Source organism: Vicugna pacos, chromosome 21 (assembly GCF_048564905.1).
Source record: "Vicugna pacos chromosome 21, VicPac4, whole genome shotgun sequence".
Classification (NCBI taxonomy): Eukaryota; Metazoa; Chordata; class Mammalia; order Artiodactyla; family Camelidae; genus Vicugna; species Vicugna pacos.
The window spans coordinates 655779-683420 of NC_133007.1; the positions used below are offsets into that span (position 1 = coordinate 655779).

At 42.3% G+C, this 27642-nt stretch overlaps 1 protein-coding gene across 1 annotated transcript in view; it reads left to right on the forward strand.

The window, feature by feature from the left end:
• Positions 1 to 26613, forward strand: part of LOC140687908 (trafficking protein particle complex subunit 9-like) — a 169580-nt gene extending 142967 nt beyond the window's left edge. The window contains exons 6-7 of the mRNA XM_072945833.1: positions 2267 to 2400; positions 26086 to 26613. Coding sequence (XP_072801934.1) covers positions 2267 to 2400; positions 26086 to 26334 — 383 coding nt within the window. The 3' untranslated portion in view covers positions 26335 to 26613. The remainder of the gene's footprint in view (positions 1 to 2266; positions 2401 to 26085) is intronic.
• The last annotated feature ends 1029 nt before the right edge of the window (positions 26614 to 27642 follow it).

Below are 27642 nucleotides of genomic sequence, written 5' to 3' on the forward strand. Positions count from 1 at the left end.
CTTGAAAGAATGATTATATGATTGCTGGATGACGCTTGAGAGTCCTTGTGATGATGTCTTTTTCCCAGACTTTCCCCTCTTCTTAAATATGCCCTTTCTCTTCCTTTCCTCCAGCCTGGGTTTCAGCCTGCCTGTGGCATTGATTTTCCTTGTCTGTGGACTCTTCTTTTCACTAGTTCATGATAATGTTACATGTCGGCTGTGGAAACTTGCTAGATGTCAAGAAAGAGCAAATCCATTGCATGCTAGTATTTTTAGAGTGTGTTATTGAATTATCAATTGAAATTAAATCAGGCTGACCCATTGAGCCATCCCCTGAGCTCTTTTTGCCTTCCTACAGGTGATACTGCTCTCGTTGCTGCATGTGCCCTTCCCCCAGACTTAGTTTTGGAGTTGAGTAAATCACCATCACTGGAGCCCTCTCTTTAAAAGATGAAGAGAACATTTGCTCCTTCTCCCTGCTTGGGGACTTGGATGAGATGAGGTAACAGATAAAGAATGAAGCCCCACCTCATTCTGACCACTGCTCTTTCCGTTCATTTCTCCAGGGGAAGAGTACAATTCAAAAATATAAAGATTGTGAGCTAATGAAATATACAAGACAACCGATCATTTATTAAATACACTTTCATGCCAGAAACAAATGTATTATACACACAAAAAGCACATAAATTACGGTAGTACTGTGGTTACAAACGTGGGCCGAGTTCGAGTCCTGCTCTGGAGTGACAAGTCCTGTGAAATGGAGAACTTGTAGGTCGGCTTAGCCTCTCCCGGACTTTTTTCTTTCCTGCAGAGACAGGGCTCGCTAGTCATCCCTCCCCCGTAGAGGTGCTGTGGGTTGTAAACGACGCGCGTGGGCAGGCCAAGCACAGCTGCTCGTTCCTCGTAAGTGCAGGATAGCACAGCTTTTGCGGTTACGGCTTTATGATCGCACCGTGTAGACCCTCAGTGCTCCGAAGGGATGTCTTGCGGATTGGAGATGGGATTCTCACTTCTGTAAATACCCAAAGATTGTGTTATTGAGCCTTGCTGATATAAATCTATTCTTTAGAAAGTACATAATGTAGATATATTTTTCAAACATGCATGCTTTTTTTCTTTTATTATTTATACTTCTACCCTCTCATCACGTGGTGTGACTTTTGATGGAATCCAGGAAACAGTCCTAAGCCACCTGCCTCTTCACACTTTTTCGTGATGGTTTTCTTCCTTGACTAGAAGAGGGTTTTGCATAGGAAATTTTGTTTGCTCCCCTTCTCTTGGAGTCTCCCTGTTTGTCTGCCCATCTCTCACCTGTCCATCTGTCCATTTCTCTACCCACTCATTCTTCTGACTTGTTCCAAGAAGCACTTCAGGCAGCTTACAGAAGAACAGATACCAAATAAACAGGTGAGAAAATGGGGCCAAGTTCACAAATTGAGGCTCGGAGTTGAGCCTGTGTGAGAGTTGCAGGCGTGAGACACACGCCTCTGCCTTGTGACTTATAAGATAGACAGCATCAATGTGCCTGAGGCTCCCAGCACACACAGGGAAGCAGGGTTTGTGGGAGATGCTCACTGGCTGTGAAATAAATAAGTGGCTTAGGAGAAGCCCAGCCTTTCCAAATACTAAGACTTAGGAGAATATTTTGAGTGTGTTCCAAAATCTGAGTATTGCATCTTTTCTTTTTCAGAGTTTTATGTATAGTTGGTTAACATTCTATAACTGGAAATTTCTCCAAAACTGCTGCCCACGTGAGTCCCATGACTCGGGAATGGGGTGGTTCTGCTCATTGACGGGTGTTGGCCAGAAACGGAAAATGACAGCCTCAAAGGAGCCTGGGATTAAGCAGTTATGTTTTGTCAGTGCTGTAGATTTCAGAAAATGCTTTTACCGTTTCTCTCCATCTGAGGAAGCAGCGTGCTCTCTTCCCAGCATCAGGAGTTCAGGGTCTCGGGATGGTGGGGGCTGACTGCACTGCCGTAAAGACAGCTGAGCTAGTCACTGCATGTGTGGTGCTTTCACGTAGTGCATTTTATGTTTTTTAAAAGGTTTCAACAGGTAGTTAATTAACTGAGTTAATTAACATTTAATAAATATGAGGCTTTTTTGAAAAGACAGTTATAGGCAGAATATAAGTTGTGAACACTTTAAAAATGGCTTCATTACTGAAATTTCAGTAAGGAAGATTCAGTTTATCTTATTTATGCCTCTCTTTAAAAGTAACAAAGAAAAAAGACAGAAAAAGCAGAGGATTACTTCTGTTCTTCCTCTCGGCTTGCAGGTGCCCTCACCTCCAGTGGCATCCATCCAGACACCAGCACTGACACTGGCCGTGCTCAGAACTGCCTCAGCCCTGAAGACACAACTGACAAATGGAAGGGAGCCGCGTCCTGTTACAGCGGGTGCTCTCACTTTGTGGGTCCTTATGTAACTGCGTGGTGTTATTCAGGATCGCCCTTTCTACACTGTGTGACGGTGCTGCGGTGTCTCCTAGTTATTTGTTTCTGTAACTACTCATGTATTTTTTCCAATGTGTGGTACTAGACATCTAAAAATGCATTTTTCAGATGAAAAATAATGTGTATTTAATATAAAAGTCTGAAAAAAGAGTCAAGAGGGTCTATCCTGGTCCCAGTACTCAAAGATAATAATTAACACTTTAACATCTATTTTCTGTTCTTTTCATCAGTGTGTATCAGCTCTGTCATAAAAACCAGCGAGCACTGTGTGCCTGTTTACTGTGTGGAGACCTCCATTTTCCATTCGGCTTATTACACATTTTTCTACAATATTCTATCTCCCCTGACATGATTTTTAATGACCAGTATAGCATTCTGTTTTGTGGAGGCATCGTCCATTTTACTTTGTACTTAAGTAAATTCCAAGTATACTTAATTGAAATTCTGAAAAGAGAACTGTGGTGGTACCGAAAGTCCCCTACTTCCCTTCCCCTTTTTTCCTGAGAGTAAAAGCTGCTGACAATGTGGAGTATATATTTCATGACCTTTATGCCTTTGTCATATATATATACACACATACATACACGTATATGAGAAATCTATGTATATGTGTGTGTATATATGCTTTATTGAAAAATAAGGCCATACTATATGTTTTCTGTAGCTCGGTTTATTCACTAACGTATATATCATAGACCTCCTCCCACTCCAGACTCACCCGGTCCTTTCAGATAGAGTAAAGGGGTCTCCTGATGTGCAGGTTTGGTCTCTTGTGTAACGACACCTTTCGTGGGAGAGTACTGTGGACAAGGCCTTGGACCACGCTGAAACGCTGCAACTTTAGTGCCCACAGCTCTCCGTGATTTACCGCATCATTGTCTTGATGGTGAACACTTAAGTTTTCTCCATTTTCCACTGTCAGAAAGGGTGTTTGACTGGCATCCTTCCTGTGTAAACATTCCTGTGATCTTGTATGAGTATTCCTTTAGCTAAGGTTTCTGGAAATTTAGTCCTTGGATGTGACAACTTCATACATCACAGGATGCTTTCAAGTGAATCTTGAAATTCCTTCTCCTGTGGGGAATGAAAAGATGTAGAATAACTTATGTAACCAATTCTCTATCGCTGGATATGATTTCACTTCAGCATTTCTTCCCACCATTGTAAACAGTGCTGTGCAAATGTTCTGATGAGTACATCTTTTTGAACTGATTTTTTCTAAATGTAACGATTCCTAAAAGTGGAGTTCAGCCTGTGTGCACACACGTTTTTCAGAGTTTACATATCCATTGACATGTCATCCTCCAAAAGATTGCTCACAGTTTGTTGTCTCAAAGATGGACACTAGCTATAATATCTTTTAAACATATTTGCCAATATGACGAGCAAAATGATTTTCATTATTTTAGTTTGCACTTGATGACCAGTGAGGTTTTGAGCATTTTTCACTCATTAGCCATCTGACTTTTAAAAAGTGAATGATCCCTTTTGTCCTTTGCAAACATTTAAGTAGGGGAGCTTCTTGCTGCTTTGTGACAGCTCAATGTGTATTATGAACATTAACCCCTTGTCTTCATCAACATGTATCAGAGAGCTTTTACTTGTCATTTCTTGCCTTTCATTTTGTTCAGTAGGTTCATTATTGTTGTGGCCCAAAATAATCTTAAGATAGTAAATGTCTTCTTTTTGGGTTTTATTCTTAGAAATGCTTTCTTATAATGGTATAAATTTCTTCTGTAGGTTTTTTTAATCTCTAAGATGGAGATGATAATGGTACTTGTTACAGTGAGGAGAAGCTGAATTGATATGAGCAAAGAGTTGTATTTGCTCTTATTAGTACTTTCTAATATTTACATCATTTTCTGTAATTTTTCTTGTGGTCATTTTGATGGGAATAGAATTTTTTTTCCCAGGTATTCTCTGATTGTAACAAGACAATTATTAAATTCATACTTTGCTTTTTAATTTGAAATCCCACCTGTAAAAAATACTTATGTATACTAGAGTCTCTTTTTGAGCTCATGATTTATTTCTGTCAATCTTACTTTCTTACTCTAGCACTATATCTTACATATTGTAAAAATTTATTTAATATATTACAGTGCGAATTTTTTTATTCTTTTTTCGATCCCTAAATTTCTTGGCTTGTATTATGACTTTATTATTCCTGAAGAATTCTAATATAATTTTTTCAAGTTAAAAAAAAACAGATAAGTGTTGTCATGGGATTTTTTAGTAATTTTGAATTATCTTTAGGAGAACGTACATCTTTAAAACTGCTTTCCTCCATACAAAAGGTTGATGTCTCTACTTTCACACTTTTACTTTACCCCTCAGTACAGTCCTGTACTTTCTCCATGTACAACATGGGCATTGTTTTTGAGTTTATTCCAGATTATTGTTGATGTTTTTGTTAATTTTTTAAGTGAGAAATTTTTGCTATTATATTTTTTAACTGTTAAAACTGACACCTAGGAAGGCAGATTCGGTTTGTAAATACTCACTTTGTAACTTCTCATTTAAAATTGTAAGTATTAAGTACTTGTTACAGAATCCTTTCTTTTCTGTTTTTAAAAATTTGTTTCCAAGATTCTCAAAATGGTCATAGCTAAGTAGTATAGGTGGGGAGACAGATGGAGAGAGGTAGTGTGGCTCATGTACAAACTGTGAGCACTTTCATGGCTGCCTTTATGCTGGAAAAGCTGATAAACAGTCCAGCTTAAACCAGGGTGGCTTTGTATGCACTTGAAATCCAGCTTTCCTGCCTGTATGGTGAAGCCTGGTAGGCGTGGCAGGTAGATGATCAAGGTCGAATGGAGGTTATTGGCTGCACAGAGCACTGTGTCTGAGAATTGGAGACCATCGCCATGGGAAATGCTTGGTGCCAGGAACAATGCAGAGGAGCTGGGGAACCTTGTGTTAAGGATTTTCCAGCCCTGGGAGTGGGAATATCAGACTCTGCATTCAGATCTGAGTTTGAATTCATCCTCTTTAGTTTACTTGTCCTCTGACTTTTGTCAAGCTATATACCGTCTTTCACTTCCTGTTTTCTTGTCTCTCAAATTAGGAGAATTACAGCCTGCTGCTAGAGTGTTTGATCAGGTTAAATAATTTGTGTCTATAAGATGTCACATACAGTCACAAGCTCAGTGAGAAATGGGCTGTCGCCTGTTCTTCTGCAGCTCAGTGCTTGACAAGACATGGGGGAAAGCCAGTCCCTAATTTGTGTGTGATGCAAGTAGGAACAAAATTAATGTCTTGCCTTTCCCTAGCAGTATTCTTACAGCTTTGCTTCATTTACTTCTTTCCTCCTTTCCTTTCCCCTTTCCCATCCTCCACCAAAAGAGCCTCTCAGAAAAATAGATTCAAATTACTTTAAAGGTTGGCTCATCCTCATGAAATGATAGTATCATAAAAAAAACTGTGCAAATCCCAGAATATATTTTATATGATTTACACACACACATGTGCGTACAAACACACACACACACAAAATCAGTCTACCTCCCACTTGCAGAGGGAGAAGGTCCACTTTTTCTGAGTTTTCATTCACAGAGAGTGAGAACAATGTCTCTTACACAGACTTTCACCAGGCTTCGTGCATGGTGTTTTTAATTGAATTTCTGTTTGTGGCCATAGATATAGTCTCCTAATAGAAGAGAGAAAGTGGAGACATAGACATTCCGCTGAGATATTGGTGTCATCATATTTTAGTTGTAAAGGACTTAAGACAGCAGAGTCGCAACATTTTATGGGTGAGAATCCATGATGTTGTAAGTTAGACAAGAACCTGGGTCTTCTGCCATCTTGTCCACGCGGGTGAAGAGGCAACTGGGCAGGGGATAGTAGGGATCCTTCCTGCTTCACTTCCATGTTCTTGCTAGTTTTCATTTCAGCTGCCTTTAGTTTATGTTCATGAGGCCACTCATGGGAAGGTCACTCTGTCCTGATAGATTGAGTTTCTTATCAGCGAAAAGCTCTGGACCCACTCATATTTCCCAGAGTTTTCTGCTGACCTGCTGACACTTTATATAATTGAGACCTAAGAAACTACTGAATATAAAATCCTTATTGTTATCGTTTCCCCTCGAGTTCCATAGGAATGGGGTGCTGTCTCAGGCTGTCTAAAGCCAGATCTGAACAAAGATAGGGTGATGGGCTGTGCTGCTGGACCTACACAGTCGAAGGGGATTTCCATCTTAGCTTTAGAATCAGGCAGATTAGTTCAAATCTTGCCTTTACCAATTATTATCTTTGTGTCTTGGGGGAGAAACTGTACTTTTTTGTGTCCAAATTTGTTTATCTGTAAATAAGTTCAGTATTTATTTTAAGGTTTCTGTTTTAGAATTGAATGAGCTAATTCATTCATTTATACCTAAAATAGCGATCGCATGGTTCTATGCTGGTGCCTTGGTAGTTGATTACTAAGGGAATCGGCAGTGAGAATGGGGGTGGGGGACCCCTGGATAATAGAGCTTATATTCCAGGATATGCTTGTAAAAGACTGGATGTGCAGTAGATTTTTAGTAAATATCTACTCCTTTCCTAATCTGCATTGATTGTTTATATATCTTTATACAAATATATTAACAATTTTTATTGCAATTTAAATATTTTTGTAGTATTTACATTATGTAGCTATAAAAATACATGGAATAAAATGATTTGACTTTTATTTTCTTTTCAATAAGCAAAACAAAATAAAATAGAAAAGAAAAAAGTCTTGAGGGAGTAGAAATAATTTTATTTCTGTGGAATCAATTCCGTATAATAGGTCTTTGTCATGTTGTTAAACAGCATATAAAATTGATAGGTTGTGACATACTGGAAATGAGGAAAGAGTGCAGACATATTACCTCTAATGCAGTCATTTTGTTACCAAGTCCAAACTCGTTCTGCTTGCTGCATGACAGGCCAATAAATGGGGAGATGAGATGTTGGAGTAAGGAATAGTGACTTCATTTGAAAATCTGGCAGACCCAGAAAATGGCATATTGATATCCAGTAGAACTCTCTTCCCCAAAGCAGAATTCAGTCTCCTTTTATACTAAAAAGCGGCGGGGATGGGGTTGGTTGTTGCAAACTTCTCACTGTACGAATTGTTTGTCCTTGGAATCCTTTGTTCCTGCAGCTGTCCATGGTGGGTCAAATTAAGGTGCCCCCATAAAACCTCCAAATAAAAGAAAGGTTATTATCTATTTTGCAACTTGCCATCTGTACATAAGTGTAGAAGAGCTAATATCCTTAAAGATCAGAGCCCGGAGAATAGGCTGTCCTGGATATTTCAGGCTAAAGGCAACTTTTTTTTACAAAAGGTGCAGAGATAGCAAGTCGGAGCCTAGAAAACAAGGTACAGGTTTAAAGCCAAACGAACACATCTAACATGGAGTCAAATTTGTTCTTTTCTTTTACAATTTCTTTTTCTAACTCATAAATAATTTTAGTAAGAAACATGAGAAATTTTTTTATTTTTGCTTCTTAATAACGGATTACAACTACACTTTAGTGAGCAGGGATGCTGTGCGTGCCTTGGGGTCACAGCAAACTCTTGTTGGGGGTGGTCGACCCTGTAACATACCTGATGTCCCGTGAGTGTTGGTGAGGGTCCCCCTAACCAGGGGCTCTCTTCAGGAACCACCATATGGGCATTGACCTCTGGAGACCTCTTTTTCAGCTGCAGGAAATTTTTTCAGATTTTGTGATGGAAAAATCTCTCCAGCTGCAGATAATCAGGGAATAAAGGAAGAGGAAAAGGGCTTGAAGTAGAGTAGAAGAGAAGGACAGAATATCAGGGAGCGTGGGGGCTTGGCAGCGGGGCCTCGGGAGAGAGAGGAGCAGAGGTGTGGAGGGTCCCGGCTACGGAACTAGCTCCTGCACCTTTCCCCGCTTTTAATTGGGCCCAGGACTCCCTCCTGTCTGGATATCACCCTGGGCAGAACTTTGAGAATCGAAGCTAAGGGGTGGTCAACACTCACCTAGGGGGTCACTGAGGACTTTGCTCAAGTCCACATTGACTTTTCCAGTCATGTGCCTTCACCTGTTCTTTATCTCAGGATCTGAGAAGCAGGAGCAAGGAACTCATGGAGAGATCCAGGAAGATATCTGACTGTGTTAAGAGACGACACTCACAGTGACACGTGGAGCGAAGACACTTGCAGTAAAGTAAAATAACTTCACAACTATTGCATCAGAGCTGCAAGTGTGAGAGAACCTAAGCCTGTCTCAGAGTGCAGGGGACAAGAGAAAAGGAATGGTAAAATTACCACTGACATTTGAAATTTTGTTAAAAAGAATGCTACTGTTAATTGTATCACTTGAATGTATGCAGGTGTTTTTCTATGAGCATTCATAGGTTCACAAAACCCCACCAGCCACTCTTGCTCCCATCTGGTGTGGGCTTTCTCAAGCACAGTGCCCTTCCTGCTTGGGTGGGCCACGCTGCTGGTCCTCGCCTGGGGCTGGACTGCTACAGGACACTGAGTCCCCAAGGCACGACCTGGGATACATGACAGGAACATCTCTGCTCTTGGCTGAGGGCCTCCGTTTCCCCCTGCAGTGTAAGAATGCCGGTGACTCAGTTAGAAGCATGCATCCAAGCCATCCTTCCGTGTCATCACCATCTAGAAGCGGTGCCTGAATATTCTGAATTTCTGCAGAATGTTGTTTACAATCACCTTGAACAAGTGAGTGTGTGTCCTCTTTCAAGTGGAGGAATTACTGCCGTTTTCCTGGAGCTTACTCACCAGTAGTCCATCTGATTTTTCTGTGCTAGGATTCAGTATAGCCTGCTAATAACTCTGCAGTCAGATCTTGAAACCCTGATGAAGAGGATTATTTATTTTCTTTCCTTATATGATAGTATTTTACTTTCAAAATTCTGAGTTTTCTGTTCTTGGAGGAATTTTTTTGGGGTTTGGAGAAACAACTTTGCTCTTACCATCTTTGTGACCTGTTGCTATATGCATCTCACCTGTCTTCTGTCACTTGTGAGGCGGTTCCATTTGTGACCCTGTCCGGGTTATTCATGTTATAAAACATAAAATCTGTAAAAGTACAGAACCCTTTTACTCCGAAGACATTCCACAAATACTCCTTTAATCTGGGTGTGGTTTTAACAAGACACAAACATTAGAACATATACTTGCAGGTTGCCAGTGCAAAATCCCCAAATGAATAGTCTAGCTCAACATCTAAAATCTTTCTTATCTACCTTGGATATGTATGGATAAGTGAAGCAGTTTGCTAAGAACCCAAGACCAGGTTTAGGATACAGGCTGATGTAGCTCAGCGGGTCCTCCCAAGCTGATGCTCTGCCAGAGAGTGGGGTTGAGGGGAGAGGGAGTGCCCTGCCCTCCATGAGCTGACAGTTTCATGGCAAACACCTTCACAAGGTGAAGAAATTGGAGTTTCTTCTATGAACAGTGGGTCTGAAAAGAGCCCAAAAAGCATGGGAGTGACACAATCCCATTTGTCTCAAGTAGGGGAGAGTGGCTGTGGGGCCACTTGGGAGACTCGTGAGTCCAGGTGGGCAGTGTTGGTGGCTTCCACTTGAGCGGTAGGATAGTGGGTAAAAGCGAACAGATTGAAGGCATGTTTAGATGGTAAAAAGAAAGATTTAAAGCTCTCTGTGAAGGTAGGATGGAGTAAGGCCCAGGTTTCTGGGTGGATTAATGAGTTAAATGATGGTCCTGCTGTGTTCTGAGGAGGGAAAGCTGCAGAGGGATTTCTGGGGGAAAACTGATGAGTTCAGCTGTGGGTAAAGTGAAAGGTTGTTAGATGTGTGGTCTGGGATCTCAGGTGAGAGCCAGTAAGTAGTGAGTAGGGAGAGGGGAGAGAGACTTTCAAATAATTTTATCTTGTGAACATACATATAAGGATGAGTAATGACACACTTAACCCCTCTATATTCTGTATTTAAAACCCAGTAACATTTTGCTATATTGGTTGCAGGGGTTCTTAATTTTTTAATACAAATAAAATAAATAGAAACAAAATAGTGGAGTTAATGAATATCTTAGAGTTGATGTGTGTCCTTGTATGTATTTTGATTTCTCATCTTTATAAACATAATCTACAAAAAGTTAACTTGCTTAGAATAAGAGTTAAACACAGGGACATGACACACTCTGTTGGGGGTTGAAGGTGATATCTTTGGCAAATTATATAGCCTCTCTTTGCCTTTGTTGCATCTTCTGTGAATGCCCCCGTGCCCCTCATCACAGCTGATTTCCTAGACTAGAAGTTGGGAGGGAGGCTGCTGAAGAGAGTAAGAGGTGGCAACTGCTAGGAACAAAGAAGACAAAGACAAAAACAGATTAAAGCCGAGAAACTGAGTCCTAATACCCTCAAAGGAAAAATAATCCCGCAGTGTTTTGAGCCACTTATCGTAAGGGAAACAAAATCACGTGGATCCAAATCTCTTGAGCATATGTGTATTGTGGGTGGGAGGGTATCATCAGAAAAGGGTTGAGAAGAGGCTTTTTGGTTTCCCTTAACGTTTTCAGTAAGAATGGGGTGCAGAAGCAAAAACCACCCGCTACACAGTAGAAGGTGTTGTTTTTTGCGAAACTGACCAAAGTTTGGAAACCAGTCATCAGTGGTGCTGGGAAATGAAGAGGCTTCTGGATTGGGTGGGGCACTTGCTGTGACTTCCAGGTGACCTGCTGGCTGGGGTCTGTGAGGCGGGCAGTAGGTTTGCAGTGTGACCTGGGCATAATCCCTGGCTCTGAGGCTGCTGGTCTGACTAGCAGACCTGGGCAGATGCAGTCCTATTGGGGCATCTCACGATGTGGCCTGGGACACCTGCCATGCTGAGGGCGAGAGGAGGGATCCCCTAAGGGGGTGTCCCTGTGAAGAGTAGAAACGTCCTCCTGCAGGGGAGGAAGAGCCTCTGAGCAGCGGGCCGGATGCACAGGCAAGAGCAGCCTGAGCACGGAGATTTCAGGGACCTGGAAGTCATAAAGTGGCCCGAACAGCCTTGTTCCTGAGAAACTGGAGGGAAAAGATGCTGCAATTGCAGGCTAATTTCAGACCCTGTGGTGGGTCATGAGTGATAGGAAAGAACTGGTCAGGCAGGCACGAAAGAACCCTGTGGTTGTCCCAGTTGGGGCGTCACACCAGAGGGAGGAGCAGAGTTATAGACTTTGTCACTTTTTATCTGTGTGACTTTGAACAATAACACCCCACCTCTCTCTATATATATCTTCATCTGTAAAGTGACAGAGTGACAACTCGTGTCATCAGAAGGCTTAGTTTAGCTCTGATCCTCATTGTCCAGTCCTGTCAGTGCTGCCCTGCAAGGTTCTGCAGTGGGTGCTCTTACCTTGAGATGGGAGGGCGTAGAAGGGCATTGTAGCACCCGAGGGCAGGAAGGGGTTGCTTTAAAAGCAGACATGTAGCCTCCTGCAGCTGCAGACCTACAGGCAGTTTGGTTTATGGTCGTGGAGAGGACTTTGGAGGTCTTAGCATCGTCTTAAGACTTGTTTTCCCTTGGGGACCTGATTTGCCGTTGCAGATTAATGTTGAAGATTTGGGCTTCTGGCAAAGCTGTTTTCAGAGATGGGTATATATGTAACATATAGTATAAAATGAAAGGTTTTATTTAATATTTGGGACTTTGTAGCTGTAGGGAACAGCTCTGTTGGCCTGGTTTCCACGGAGGACACTAGCAGTCGTCAGAGCGTGCGGGAGGGCAGGCAGCCTGCAGTGCTGCTGCGGGGGTTCTCCCCAGCAGGACGCTTTGCTGAGTTGACTCTTCTCTGAGTTTGGTTGCCAGAGGAGCAGACAGCAAAGTAATGAGTTCTGGTGGGATTGTATAATGACAGGAAGAAAGAGGGAGCCATAGTTCTTAGGGACTACTACATTCTTTTGTTTCCTGATCCAGTGTGTCCCATTACACAATTGATGAGTTGTGTCTATTCTGGGACATGATTGAAATAAACGTGCAGCCTGAATATTAAGAGTTATGTTTTATTTGTCAGAAGGACTCGAGCCAGGATGACCGCCTCTCAGAACACTCTGAGGGACTGCTCGCAAGAGTAGGGGAGAAGCTAGGATTATATAGGAGCTTTACAACAAAGACCAGGTAGTCAGAACAATAAAACATTGCTTGTTATCTAAAGAAAGCCAGGTATCTCAAGTTCATGAATTTAATGCTTTTCAATATATGGGAGGAAGCCAACATTTGGGCTGACTGAATATATACTTTAGACAAGCACCTAGCTATCTAGGGCCAGTAATCTGTCCTTTCTTATTCTGAGTCTGCTCAGAGGGCACCATTGTGAATGGCTGCAGGCCTGTCTTCACTGGGGGGTGGCGGCAGCCGCTGATGACTTGTTTTCAGCATTCTTTGTTTAGTGACATCGTTGCAATATTTTCATTCAATTTGTAGTGTTTTCATTCACAGAAAATTATGGTATTACCCTGATTATGGATAATCTGGAAGCTTGGAATGGAACCGAGATGGAATTACTGCAGGTAACTTCTACTTTAATAAGCCATGTGTAAACATGAACTCGGAGGAAGCATACAAAAGGATTCGGTGGTGAATGGGAAGGGTTTCTGCACGTTACAGGAGAAGGCAAGGCAGAATTCTTCTTCTTTGTGGGCAGGTATGTGAGTCCAACTTTCCTTTCTGAAGTGCTTTCTGAGAACTGTTTATGGTAATGAACCAACATTGACAAACGGTGACACACATTGCATTTAAGAGCTGGCTGGCTTCAACTTGGGTATTGGACAGGTGGAATTCATAGGCAGTGGTCAGGTGGATGGGACAGAGATGGAGCCCAGGCCTGGGCCCATATTCAGGTTGAAATCGCCATTTACTCACCATAGCGCCTTGGACTTGAATGTAACCTCTCTTAAACTGATGGTGAGTCTGTGAAATGGGCATGATAATATTCGTTACTTCCTGGGCTTGTTGTAAGTTCTGAAGATTATTATAGCACACATGAAGCACTTAACACACTGACACTTAGCAGTGTACACTTTGTTCGACCACCACGCTTGGTGTGTGTCAGAGCCTTAAAGGCAGCATGTGTCTGTTTAGGATGCACTGGTAGCCCCTTGGCTACTTTGTGAATTTGGTGATTTCCTTTAATACTTGTAACTCTGTGTGCCATGGGCAGTTATTTTTATGGACAGATGAGGAATCTCAGGGTAAAAAAGACTGTGTAATTTGCCCAAAGTCAGACCATAATTTTGTGTGCAGGGGCCTCGGTTCAGCATGGGCTCCTGGGCCTTCTGCTCTCTCCGTTCAGCACCAGAGCCAGATGTGGGCTCGGCTGTTTCCCAGCCCAGAATATCCGGCAGGCCACAAGACACACCTGGTCCTGTGCTGCTTGAGCAAAATCTCCGGAGGAGAGGCAGTTACAAAAGGGATAAACATAAAAACAGACGACAGCAAATTGTGATCAGCTCTGAGAAGGAAAGGAACACGTCTGGCCGTGCAGAGCTGGGAGCTTTCCCGTCGGGGCTGCTCTGGGGGCGCTCATCTCAGCTAAACAAGCTGTGCTGCTGCACCAAGGCAGGAAGGCAGGGCGCGTGTGGCCAGGTAGACAGGGCCTCGTTGATCGTACTCATTCCCTATTAAGTGGCAGGTGTCACAGGCACTTAACTAATAAACAGATGTTGGCCAGAATCATCACGCATTTTGCTTGGTAGTTTTATTGGCGCCAACTTTGAGAGGAGGTCATTGAAGCTGGGGAGTTTGCTGCATGCCCGTGATTACCATGGAAATACCCCCACTGGTCTTTCAACCTAGACTGGTGTGGCTGTCATGTCCCAGCCCTGTGAATGGCATCGTGCAGCTTCTCCCAAGTGGCCCAAATGACTGACATTGATATGCTTAATTCGTAGGAAATGGTATGTGGCAATAAGAGAAAAAGGTAGTAAGAAATTGGAAAACTAGAAAATAACCAATTCTTCCCCTGCTGGGGGACCGTACCCTGTGTCTCTCACCCCACTCACTGCCTGTCACCTCCTCCCTGCCGACTCCGTGTTCAGAAGCCACTCTGAGCCTTTGAAGAACATTTTGCCTCATGACACTGTTGACTAGGACCTGCGACCTCTCTGTCCCTGGTTAACTCTCTCTTCAAAGCCATTTAAATTTCTTGCAGGCTCCTCCACTCAAATGTAAGAATAGCCCCTTTAAACTTCTTGATGCAGCTCCTTAATGAAGATCTTGGGAAGGAAACCTAGCCAAAACCTGGGAGGTATTCACAGAGTGAATGTAACCTGAGCATTTTTTGATGTTCAGAATCAGAGCGGTGGGAGACACAGGAAGGCCTTTTTAAGTTAGAAAGTGGAAAGAGAAAGGACTCAGGATGTTTGAGACTGAAACATCTCCGTCCCAGCCAGCAAGGCACCTGCGTTCAGGATGGTGTGTGGGGAGTGCAGAGTTCTCAAAAAGAAAGAAGTGGTGGGATGGCAGGGAGGACATTTAGGTACTTAACTGGGGAAGGAAAAAGTTGGCTGAACAATTCATGGTTGAACAAGAGGATTGTGACATGATGTGCTTGTATTTTGGAGAGAAGGGTTTTGTGGAGCCAGGCCTAAGGAGAAATCTCTCTGACTGGGGAGTCAGCACAACAAAAAAACACAGAGAACCAGGCAGACCCCATGGCCCCTGATGGGGGAGAGGCTGCCCACCAATTGGAGACCTGGAGGCTGCTTCTGTCCCTTAGCTGGGGCCTCAGACCTCACTTCACATCCCAGTCCTGTTGATACAAGAAAAAATATGTGGGGCATGAGAAGGGCTGTGTCCCAGGCTTCCGTTGAGCCCCTGGGATGTGCCCCACCAGATTTTGTTCCTTGGCTTCATGCAGTAAAGAATTCAAGAACAAGCCAGTGTTGAGTAAAGCTAGATTTATTCAGAGAGATACATTGACAGGCATGAGAAACGTCACGAAGTATGGGGGTTTGATGTTCAGATTAAAAGTAGGCACACACTCCACAGAAATAGTGTGGGCCTTCTCCGAAGAGGTAGAGAGAGGGGTTCCTGGGATGTGGCTCTGTGTTGCTCCTTTTCTTGGGCTTCGTGGTTTCATATGCTAATAAGTAGAAGGACCAGCCTTAGGGCAAGGGGCTGGGATTCCAGGGAGTTGGCCATTTTCCACCCTTTGACCTTTTGTGGCTAGCCTTGTGACTGCCATGGTGCCTGGGGCCGTGTTATTCACCATGTTACTATTACAATGGGTGTATAATGAAGCTCAGGATCTACTAGAAGTTAAATCTCTTCATCCTGAGCCTCAAGACCTATTGGGGGTTGAATTCTTCACCATTTTGATGTTAATTGCTGTGGTCTTTCTTGAATGGTTTGCTCTGCCCCTTTCCATCCTGTCTCACTGTGATGACACAGAGAGAGCAAAGGCCGGGCCCTGCGTGTGTTCCTGCATTTAACAGCGGGAGATGTGGGGTGGGCTGAGGATGACTCTGAGTGGTGAGAAATATGTTTCAGATTTTCCCACATGAGACATGGGGACCTGCCAGCAGCCATCGCAGATTTATCTCACGGGCATTATCGCTTGTGTTGTTACAGAAACAACAGGCCAGCCAAGAAATAAGCAGCACCCAGAGGGTGGGAGTACTGAGATTTATTATGCCAGCGGGCTCAGAGGGGCTTCTGTTCCCAAGCCCTGAGCACATCCAAGACGTGCACATGAGGTTTTATAGGGTTAATTACAAGTATGGGGCTTTTAGCCAATAAGGCTCAAACAACAAAAAGCAAGGAATCAGTACACTGAAGCTTATCAATTTGGAACAGATCACGTTACTGACAATTGTTGACCTTGGATTTACGAGTTAGCTTGTTAGCCCAGTAAACTGACACTGAACTTCAGATTTACGAGTTAGCCCAGCAAAACTTAGATCAGTAAACCGACACTTATCACACTTAGATTTGTGACTTAGCTTGTTAGCCCAGCTGGGGTTTTTCTTCACAGTGTCACTCATCTTTTCTATTTTCCTTTTATTTTTAAAGTATTTAATCCAAATTTAATATCAGGATTTTTTTGGAAAGAAATTTCTCTTTTTCTTTTCTTTGGGGCTCTTTTGGGGGGTAGGTAATTAGGTATATTTATCTGTTAGTGGAGGCCCTGGGGCTTGAACCCAGGACCCTGTGCACACTAAGCACACGCTCTACCACCTGCCCCATCATCTTTTTCTTTTTGCTTTAGCTGCCAAGAATCTTACAGCTGAATTTCTAGTCGGCCTTTAACACTTGCCCTGACTTCATGGAATCCATTTTTATGAGTTTACCTCCCCCTGGTTTCATTTAAGTATTGAATCTCCATTTTCTCTTCACTCTCAGTTTTGCCTTTTTGTTGTTATGGTTGTTAAGCTGTGTTTAAAAAATTGTTTAATTTCTCTTTTAGCAGGAGGCTGAAGTAAATAAATATGTAAACAAACATCACACTTAAATGCTTTTATATATTCTAAGCTGTTTAGTAGTTAATTAAAAACCAAATTGAATATTAAAGGGATAACATTTTTAAATTATTTTTTAATTTTTTATAAAGACATAGCTGATTTAAAATATATGTTTCAGGTGTACAAAAATGCTCCATTTATAGTTACTGTAAAACATTGTCTGTATTCCCTGTGTTGTAAGATACATCCCTCTAGCGTGTTTACATTACATGTTGCAGTTTGTATAAGAAATTTGGGTAACGCAGAGTCTGGGACGTGGCTGTGGCTGACCCAGGTTCACGCAAACCCTGCCTGTCAAAGCTCAGGCCTTCACTCCTGTCTGCAGGGGAGCGAGTGGAGGCAGCTCTCATCAGCGCTGGCACCACACTCTGAGTGGCAGTGACAGCAGTGACTGTGTGTGGATGTGAAAATTGTTGTTCCAAGAGTTTTACATGCTTTTCTGCATTTAATAATTAAAGCCCTCCTGTGAGGAAGGGTTTTAAGTTTTTAATGAATAATACATTTTATTTTGATATTGATAGACTTCAAAACTCCGGAAAATTTACAGGAGTAGTACAATAAATGCTTAGATACAGTTCACCTTAAAGGGCACTATTTGCCCTTTTGTGACGGGCTTATTTTAGCATAAATTTTCAAAGTTCATTCATATTGTAGCCTGAATCAGTACATTATTCTTTTTGTTTGATAATATCCTTTTCCTTTTTTTTCGTTTTTGGTCTATTTAAAAATATTTTCATTGAAGTCTAGTCAGTTTATAGTGTTGCATCAGTTTCTTGTGTACAGCACAAAACTTCAGTTAAATAGGAACATACCTGCATTCATTTTCATATTCTTTTTAAACATAAGTTACTATAAGTTATTAAATATATTCTCCTGTGCTATACAGTATATACTTGCTGTTTATTGTATACATACTCAGCATCTGCAAATCTTGAACTCCCAATTTATTCATTCCACACCCTCTCCCCTCTGGTAACCATAGTTTGGTTTCTATGTCTCTGTGTCTGTTTCTGTTCTGTAGATAAGTTTATCTTTTTGTTCCTTTGTTTTTGTTTTTGTTTTGTTTTGGATTCCACATGTGAGCGATCTCATATGGTATTTTTCTTTCTCTTTCTGGCTTATTTCACTTAGAATGTCATTCTCCTGGTCCATTCATATTGCTGCAAATGGCATTATTTTATTATTATTTTATTGCTGAATAGTAGTCTATTGGACATATATACTACAACCTCTTTATCCAGTCGTCTGTCAGTGGACATTTAGGTTGTTTCCATGTCTTGATATTGTAAATAACGCTGCTGTGAACATTGGGGTGAAAGTGTCTTTTTGAATTACGTTTCCTTTCGGATATATGCCCTGGAGTGGGATTGCTGTGTCATCTGGGCCCCCAAGGTTTTGTCTTTTGAGGAACCTCTATACAGTTTTCCACAATGGCTCCACCAAACTGCATTCCCACCACAGTGTAGGAGTGTTCCCAATTCTCCACAGCCTCTCCAGCATTTAGTGTCTATGAACTTCTGAATGATGGCTATTCTGACTGGTGAAAGGTGATACTTGTTTGCAGTTTTGATTTGCATTTCTCTGATAATGATATTGAGCATTTTTTCATGTGCCTATTGGCCATTTGTATGTCTTCATTGGAGAAATGTTTCTTTAGGTCTTCTGCCCATTTTTGGATTGAATTGTTTGTTTTTCTTTTTTATCAAGTGTAAAAGCTGTTTACATATTCTGGGAATTAAGCCCTTGTCACTTTCATTTAATGCAACTATTTTCTCCCACTCCATAGGTTGTCTTTTTGCTTTAATTTTTGTTTTCTTTTCTGTGCAAAAGCTTGTAAGTTTAATTAGAACCCACTTGTATATTTTTGCTTGTATTTCTATTGCTTGAGTAGACTGCTCTTGGAAAATATTGTTGAGATATATGTCAGATGTTTTGCCTATGTCTTCTTCTAAGAGGTTTATAGTGTCTTGTCTACAATTTTAAGTCTTTAAGCCATTTTGAATTCATTTTTTTGTATGTTGTGAGGGGGTAGTCTAACTTCATTGATTTACATGCAGCTGTGCAGTTTTCCCTGCACCATTTGCTGAAGAGGCTGTCTTTGCTCAATTGTATGTTCTCACCTCCTTTGTCAAAGATTCAATTACCAAAAGTTTGTGGGACTATTCTTGGTAATTTTGTTTATCCATTCATTGATGGATGGATATTTTTAGTGACTTTTAGCTACTCTGAATGATACTGCTATGAATATTGATGTGCAAGTTTTTGTGAGAATACATTTCCATTCTGTTGGCTGTACAGTTGGCCCACCATATCTGTAGTTTCCACTTCATGGATCCAGATGGCTGATTGCAAAGGGACTTGATCATCCTTGGATTATGGTATCCAGGGTGGGGGGTTCCTGAAACCAACCCCCCGAGGACACTGAAGGATGACTCTACATGTAGGAGTGGAATTGCTCAGCCACATAACTCTAACCTTTTGAGGAAACATCGGGCTCTTCCAAAGAAGCTGCACCATTGCCCCTTTCCAACGGCTGCATATTGAGGGTATCCATTTCTCTGCCTCCTGACTGACACTTGTTATTGTCCATGTTTTTATTATAACCATCCTAGTGAGTTTAAAATGAGATCTCATTTTGATTTTGATTTCGCTAGTGATGCTGACCATCTTTTCAGATGCTTATTGGCCAATTGTGTATCTATTTAAATCCTTGGCAAATTAAAAAATTGGGTCGATTTTCTTTGTATTGTTCAGTTGTAAGCATTTGTTTTATATCCTGGATACTAGTCTCTTATTAGATATATGCTTTGCAAGATTTTTCTCCTATTCTGCAGATTGTCATTTCACTTTAATTTTTTTAAACATTAAAACAATTTCTTTATAGAGGAGGTAATTAGATTTATTCATTTTGTTTTTCTTCCTTAGCACGCACTCTATCATTTGAGCTACCCCTTTCCCCTTTCATTTCACACTCTTGATGTTGTCCTTTGTAACAAATGATTTTAATTTGATGAAGTCCATTTTATCTATTTTGTTTTATCACTTGTGCTCTTGGTATTGTATCTAGGAAGCCATAGCCTATCCTATGACCACAAAGATTCATACTATGTCTTCTTGTAGAAAGTTCATATATTTAGTTTTTACGTTTCTGTCTGTGATCCATTTTGAATTAATATTTGTTATATAAAATACGGGGTCCAGATTCCAGATTCATTCTTTTGCCTTCAGATACCCAGGTGTCTCTGCTCCATTTGTTGGATAGACTATACTTTCAATGGAGTGTTGTTGGCACATTTCTGGAAAACTGACTGTAAATGTAAGTTTCCCCCCAGCATTTTTTATTGTGTCTCATAGATTTCTGCATCCAAACTTATGACAGAAGCATAATGACTTGAGTGCTATAGATTTGCTGTAACCTTTGAGTGAGTCCTCCAAATTTGCTCTTCTTTTTCAAGATTGTTTTGGCTGACCTGGGTCCCTTGCTTTCAATATGAATTTTGGGATCAGTTTTTCAATTTTTGCAAAGAAGTCAGCTGGAATTTTGATAGGGATTCCATTAAATATGTAGATTACTTTGGGAAGTCTTAACATTTTTAACAATATTTTCTACCATTGCATGATCATGGGATGCCTTCCATATATGAAGATATTTTAAATTTTTTTTGGTGATACTTCAAAATATTCAATGTACAAATCTTGTAAACTTTTGTTAAATGTATCTCTCATTTTATTTTTTATGCAGTTGTAAATGGAACAGCTTAGCTTCATAAGGGTGGGACTATATATATCAATTTATTTATTTCTAGGATTCCTACATAGCAAATACACTAGGTTTATATTTGCTACATTGATCTATCCACAATTCTTCCCACCCCCGTGTCATAAGAAACCAAGACCCAGCTTAAGCCATCTGAACACCTATGTGGAAGTGAGAAATGAGACCTTTGGGTGGGGTTTGTGTAGATGATACTGAGATCTTATTCAGGATGGCTTCATCTTAATTTCTTTTAAACAATCCTTTCAGAGTACATAGTCAGATACATTAGGAAAATGCTGTTTTGATGTGCGGAGGAGCTAAGACTATAATTTTCAAGTAATTTCAAGTGAGAGTGTTGTACTTGAAAGATAATTTGCATCAATCTTTGAAGATTTATGTTTCAGGAGCTTTGAGTAAATAATACCTGTCTTTATTCAATAACTACAACTAAATGCTCAAGCAACATGTAAGAGTTTGAGCAAACTGCTCCCGCCCCGTAGTGCTGGTTGGTTGCAGCTGTAACTGGAGTCAGCGCTTACCTCGCCCAGTACACTTGTGCTGATCTGCTCAAAACAGTTCATCCAACAGTTTGTCGGTAGTCTTTTAGACAAAGCCATAAAGCATTGATTTAAGGTTGCTGGAATGTAATCTATTCTTATTAATATTAAGTAAGCACATATTGAGTACTTACTGTATGTTGGGAATTGTCCCTCAGCCTCACAGGAATATTACTTCTAATAAAACCTCTCATATTTCCCTGTTATTTGCACTTTACAGATAAGGAGACTGAGGATTAGGTCTTCTCTCTTTTGGGGGGAGCTCATTATCAATGATGGGAAGTTGTAAGGAAAAAGATATTGATTCATCCAGAGAAAATATTTTTCTGAGATTCAGTATTGAAGAAGGTAACCACTGAAGAGGGTGATCATTGTTTGAGTGAGACGAGCCCCGGGTTGTACGGAGTCAGCATCCCTGTCCTGGACGCTGCACGTGTAGAGCTGCGTGGTGGGTGAGGCGGCACGGCCGCACAGGGAAAGCGGATGCCGGGCCGTTGGGCTGTGCTCAGGCCCAGTGGGGCTTTCTCCTAAGAGCAGTGGACCGTCATTGACAGATTTTAAGTAGGCTAGTGCGATGCTCTCGTAGATCACTTTTGTCTTGTAGAATGCTTAGAAACATTTAGAAGGCTCGGGAGGAGGTGATGTGATGAGTCAGAGTAGGGTGGCTGCGAGGTGTAGCAGTGTTCAATATTCAAGTGATTTTCAGTCCCAGGTTTGTGGCTCAGTAGCCGTGTCACTTTGGATGACACACCCAAGGAAGTGAAACAATTTATCTAATCAATAGAAGCAGTGATGTACTGAACTCCCAGGACTGCTGTGTAGATCCAGTGAGATAACGTGTGCACAGTGTGCAGCATGGTCCCCAGCACAGTCAGTGCTGAGGGAGTGCCAGTGAGTACCTGGTAGGACAGGTGTGGGTGGTGGATCTCGTTGACTGAGGAAATTTGCCCCTGAAGGAGGGGTCTTGTCACATCTGTGAGTGATTGGCCTGAGCTGGGAGAGGCAGGGAGACCTTGCCCCCGACCAAGGGCCCTGGGCAGGATGGCTATGGGAGGAACACCGTGAAGTTAGCTCTTTGCAGGTGGAGTTGGAGGTGCCCTTGAGACATCTAAGTGCAGTGTCACAATCACAGAAGTGGTCTGGTCCCGGGCTGTGCATTTTCCTGCTGAGATATTGATCTCTGAACGCGAAGACATACTTTACAGGACAAGTGAATAGTAGTATCATCTCTCATCAAAGCTCACATCTCTTTATTCATCACTCACTTTGCTAATTGGGTACTTACAGAACACACTTCACTGTCCTCCCCTGGGCTCAGGCTCCACAGAAAAGAGCTGGTGAGTCTCCCTCTTTTCCAGAAGAAGACACACTTAGCTGGTAGACATCTATACCTCACCAGACTTAGAATTTTAGGTTGTTGATTTAATTCTATTTTCTGTTGGTCATCTCCTGACAGGAGAGACGTTTTACCTCATGGTCAGGTTTCAATTAGCTGTTACTGAGAATTGCTGGTCTGATCCATAGTGTATTTATTCTATTAACTTTGTAGAGTACTTATCATTTTTCTGTCTTTGCTCTTTAATTTTGTTTGCCCCTTCAATTTTCTATCTTATTTGGGACCTTATTTTATTTTTTAATTAAAAAATGTCTATTAGCAGTTAACAAAACAAAAGCAAAGAAAAAATGCACATGATAGCTAAATTTAGAAAATATCTTGTGTGTTTTCTGTCTCAGCAATGGAGGGTTCTAGAAACTCGTGAAAAGCTTCATTACATAAGTTCCTTTAAATTCTGATTAAGAAATAAAACCTTCCTTCCTCATCTTTCAAGCTGCACAGCTAATTGTCAAGAAAGTGAGGGGAAATTCTCAGAAGCCAAGACAAACCAGAAAGCAGGGATTCTGGGAGATACGTGAGCCTTAGAAGCCCTGGGGTGCCGGTTGGCTCCTGAACTGAGTTTCAGTTGCCCTGGCAGGAGGGCAGGAGGTGAGCCTGTGGCCTCTCACACTGGGAGTTGGATGGCTGTTCTTATATAAGGCCAAGCACATCCTGAGAATCCTGCTTTATAAAAGGTTGAATTAGAAAGAAAAGAATAAAAGCATTCCTCAAGGCAAGGAAGTAAGGAAAGTAAAATTTTTTGGAAGCGGGAAAAAATAACATATCCAAAGTAAGGATTTAGTTTAAAGCTGTTCTGGCATGAGAGTGACCACAAACCCATGGCAGAAAATCACAGCTCCTCCCGGAAAGAGAAGGTGTGTTTTGAATGAATCAGTGGACAGCCATTCTGAAAAAGGCCTCCAGAGTCTTCTGGATCAAGATACTGGACTCAAACACCTCCCTTCCATGGTCTCATTTAAATAACCAGAAAGGTTTTAAAGGAAAGAAGCCATAATCATAGTTCTATTTATTGACATTACTTTATGCTAGGAATTCAAAGGTGACTATGGAGTTGTCTCCTCTTTTATGGACCTTACTTTCTATTTGACATAGTTGGGGAACTTGGTGGAGGGTGGTGTTAGTATGTTGCAATTAACCAGGAGAGGAGTTTAAGAAAGCAGTGAAGGGTTGGTGACATTTTTCGCTGAGGACTGTCCTGTTCAGTTGGCTTGTAATTACAGGCTCGTTGAGTTGTCACTGGAGGGAATTAATCTTAAGGAATTTGGACTTAACTCAGGCCTCTTCAGAATGGACAAGTGAACCTGGAGAAAGACAGTCAAATCTGTGCAGACATTGAAGTTCACTTCAACATGTGGTATCCATGAGCCAAAGATAGGACTAGTAGGCAGCACTTCTTGAGGACAGAGGAGTGGTTTTTAAGGTTCTTCAAGAATGAATCCCAAGGTACCGGGATGGCCAGTTGTCAAACTGTGACTTTGCTCTTTGGACGGTGTATCCACCAAGGGTATTGGCCGTTTATAAGTTTCCATTTCTCCTTAATACATGTCAGGTTATGAGGACGTGGGCATAAACGTTTCACACCTTGTCAAGGTGACTTTGGGTACCTGCCTAGAATCATGGGTACAGTTGCGGCTGCATCATACATTTTGCCGCACATCCCGCTCCCCGGCTCCGTGATCACGGCAGAGTGGTTCCTTATTGAGCTGTCCATCTCCTCTGTGATATCATAACCAAACAAAAGATTGGAGAGTATTAGCTTGGCTTTTTTCTTTTCTAACATTCCCTTCAAATTATGATGACTGATAGTGGACCCAGTTACGTTTGCAGATGATTTACAAGTAGGGCTGTCAGTACAAACCTTGTAATCCCCGCTGTGTGATCTAGAGAAGAAAGTTACACTCTTTCCAAATTGTTTTGATGCACTTATGTGGGAAAATGATGTATGTTTGAATATGTATTTCCTCTCTTACTCATCATGGCTAGAGATGAATATTTGTAGACATGGAATGAGTACTCTGTATTTGAACTGTATGGTCCCCTAAATTCTCCCCAGCTTTTTAAAGTCATCACTGGAGTGCTACCTCCAGAGTGCCGCAAAGCATCCAACACTGCCTGCTCTTCGGACACTGTAAGTTTCCAAGTTGGAGAAGGCTGCTGGCTGGTGAGGCATTCTCTCGCACATCTCTGGTTGGGTGATGTGAGCTGAGAACACAAGAATTGGCAGACAGTAACTAACCACGATCAGGTCCATTTCTGGAACACTCATGGAGGATTTTACACCTATGGTAGTGGAATATGTTATTTCATTTAGTTTTCCCAAAAATCATAATTAGATTTTATCACCTGTATTAAAAAGGAAACTGTCAAAGCGAGTGACGTGCAGACTTTGGACTGGAACACGGGTCTTTCTGATCCCTGTCTCTGTTCCCTCCCCGGCCTATCCTTGCAAATGACCAGGAGACTCTTCCTCAGTCTTGAGTTTCCCTCTGATGTTACCGCTCTCTTTGTTTCTAAGAGAGGAAAACAAGTCTAAACTTACTTTCCAGTTGGAAATGGAATGGAGAGTTAACATTGGAAGCCGGGAGAATCTGTCCTGTGATGAAGTGGTCTCCGAGCCACTTCCACTGGGATGTCACATCACTGTCTGGGCCCCTTGCTCAGCCTGTGCACAGGTGACAGTGCAGTTGTGCCGAGCAGTCCTCCCGGACAGGGCAGTGGGTTGGAAATGAGTTTGGGGATTTGGTTTCATTACACAAGTTCCTGAGGGCCTTGACCTGGCACTTCGAGTGGGAGCATTCCCTGTCCCACAGACTGTGCTCTGGGCCCATGCAGACCTGACGTGGCCTCAGCCTGAGTCTCAGGGCCCATGGTGATGAGGAGCATTTTAGCCCAGGGTCTGCCGGAGGCTCTGAGACTACTGGGCTGTGGGACTTTGTCCAGGATGATAATAATTCCTCCCCGAGTTTCAGATTTCCTTGCCTGTGAGCCGGGGTAGTAGTTGTTTCTGAGATGATTGTAATGATTCAGTAACGGGCGCAGCGTGTGCTGACAGGTAGCTGGGTGCTTTAGGAGCAGAAGTCGCAGTCACTCTGTCAACCTCTCCCTGTGCGCTCTGTGCTTTGAGAAGTTGTGTGTTTGGTGAAAGTCCCGCCCAGACCCTAGGGTCTAGATGAACTGTTGTTCCTTTACTTTCCCTTCCTTTTCCTCTTTCCCTTCTCTGTGTCCCATGTTTAGGTAGCAGATTCCTCTATTTCAGGGAATACGGGCTTTTCTAGTAAAGGGACAGGTGGAATGCGGAGAGGTGGGGCCCAGAGGGGGTCTGGAGTGTCTGCACAGTGCTGCTTCCCTGCGTTTCTGCATCCGGTCCCATCAGTGCACTAAGTCAGCCTTCCTCTTCCTTCCTGTGTCATCGGGTCTCTGTTTTAAGGGAAAACCATTTTTATGGGTCTTTTTTCACTTACGTGTTTCATTCAGATGCTTGTTGCTTTTCTCCCTGTGCTTCAGCGTTCCGAGGAGAAAATTCAGCCGTGCAGCATCCTCTCCGAGCTCTACGAGTTGATCGGCTTCCACTGCAAGTCCACCTACTTCAAGCGGGTGGCCCCCGTGTGGCACGCGGCCCCCGGCATCCCGGAGCCTGGTGGGAAGGCCTGCTCCCGACTCCTCCTGCAGATGCTTCCTGGCTACAGTCTGTCACTGGACTTGCAGGACTTCAGCAAATGTGTTGGAACTAAAACATTGCTTCAGCCCCATTAACCATGCCTGGTTTGGGCCCTGCTGTCCTGCCTCATCAGGGTGAATCTTGATTCATTTAGAACAGGGCTCAGCAGACTTTTCCTTTCAAGGGCTTGGGGGTAAATATTTCAGGGTCTGAAAACCTCCTGATCTCTGGTGCAGCTGCTCAGCTCTACTGTTTAGATGCCAGAACAGCCAGATAGTCCACACACCCATAGAGCTTTATTAACAGCGGTGGCTGGGGCTGGATTGGGTGTATGAACTGCAGTTTGCCCCCACAGCCTCCTCAATATTGACACCTGCACCAGAGTGTACATTTGTGACAATGGGTGAACCTACACTGACATGTCATCATCACCCATAGCCCATAGTTGACACTAGGATTTACACATTGTGTTGTGCACTCTGTGGGTTTGGACAGATGTACAATGACATGTATCCACCATCACAACATCATACAGAGTCATCTGTCTTAGTGACCTTAAAATGCTCCGTGCTGCACCTCATTCATTGCTCTTTCCCCTCTAGCCTCTGGCAGCCACTGATCTTTCAGTCTCTGTGTTTTTCCCTTTCCCAGAACACCATACAGTTGGAATCAGACAGTTGCTGAAACTTCCCAGATTGGCTTCTTTCACTTGGTAATATGCATTTAAGGTTCCTCCATGTCTTTCCATTCCTTGATAACTCATTTCATTTTAGCACCAAATAATAGTCCATTTTCTGGTGGGACCACAGTTTATTTATCCATTCACCTACTGAAGAAGAGCTTAGTTGCTTCTGAATCCTGTTGAGTATGAATAAAGCTGCTATTAACATCTGTATGCAGATTTGTGTGTGAACATAAGTTTCCATTTCATCGAGTAAACACCAAGGAGCACAGTTGCCTGATCATATGTTAGAATTACGTCTAGCTCTGTAAAAAATTGCCAGACCGTCTTCCAAAGTACCTGGGCCATTTTTCATTCCCACCAACAATGCATTATAATTTCTGGTGCTCCACATCCTCACCAGCATTCGGTGCTGTCAGTGTTCTGCATTTTGGCAGTTCTGACAGGTGTGCAGTGGTATCTCGCTGTTTCAGTCTGCATCCCCTTGATGACAGGTGCTGTGGAGCATCTTTCCAAAGGCTTCTTTGGCATCCAGATTTCTTCTTTGATGAGGTGTGTGTTCAGGCATTTTGCTCATTTTTTAATCAGGTTATTCATCCTTCTTGTTGAGTGTAAAGAAATTTTGGTATATTCTGGATTTCAGCCCTTTATCAGTGTGTCCCTGCCCTTCACCTTCAGTGCCAGAGTTGTCCTTTGTGTCTCAGTGGAGTGTCAGATCTTC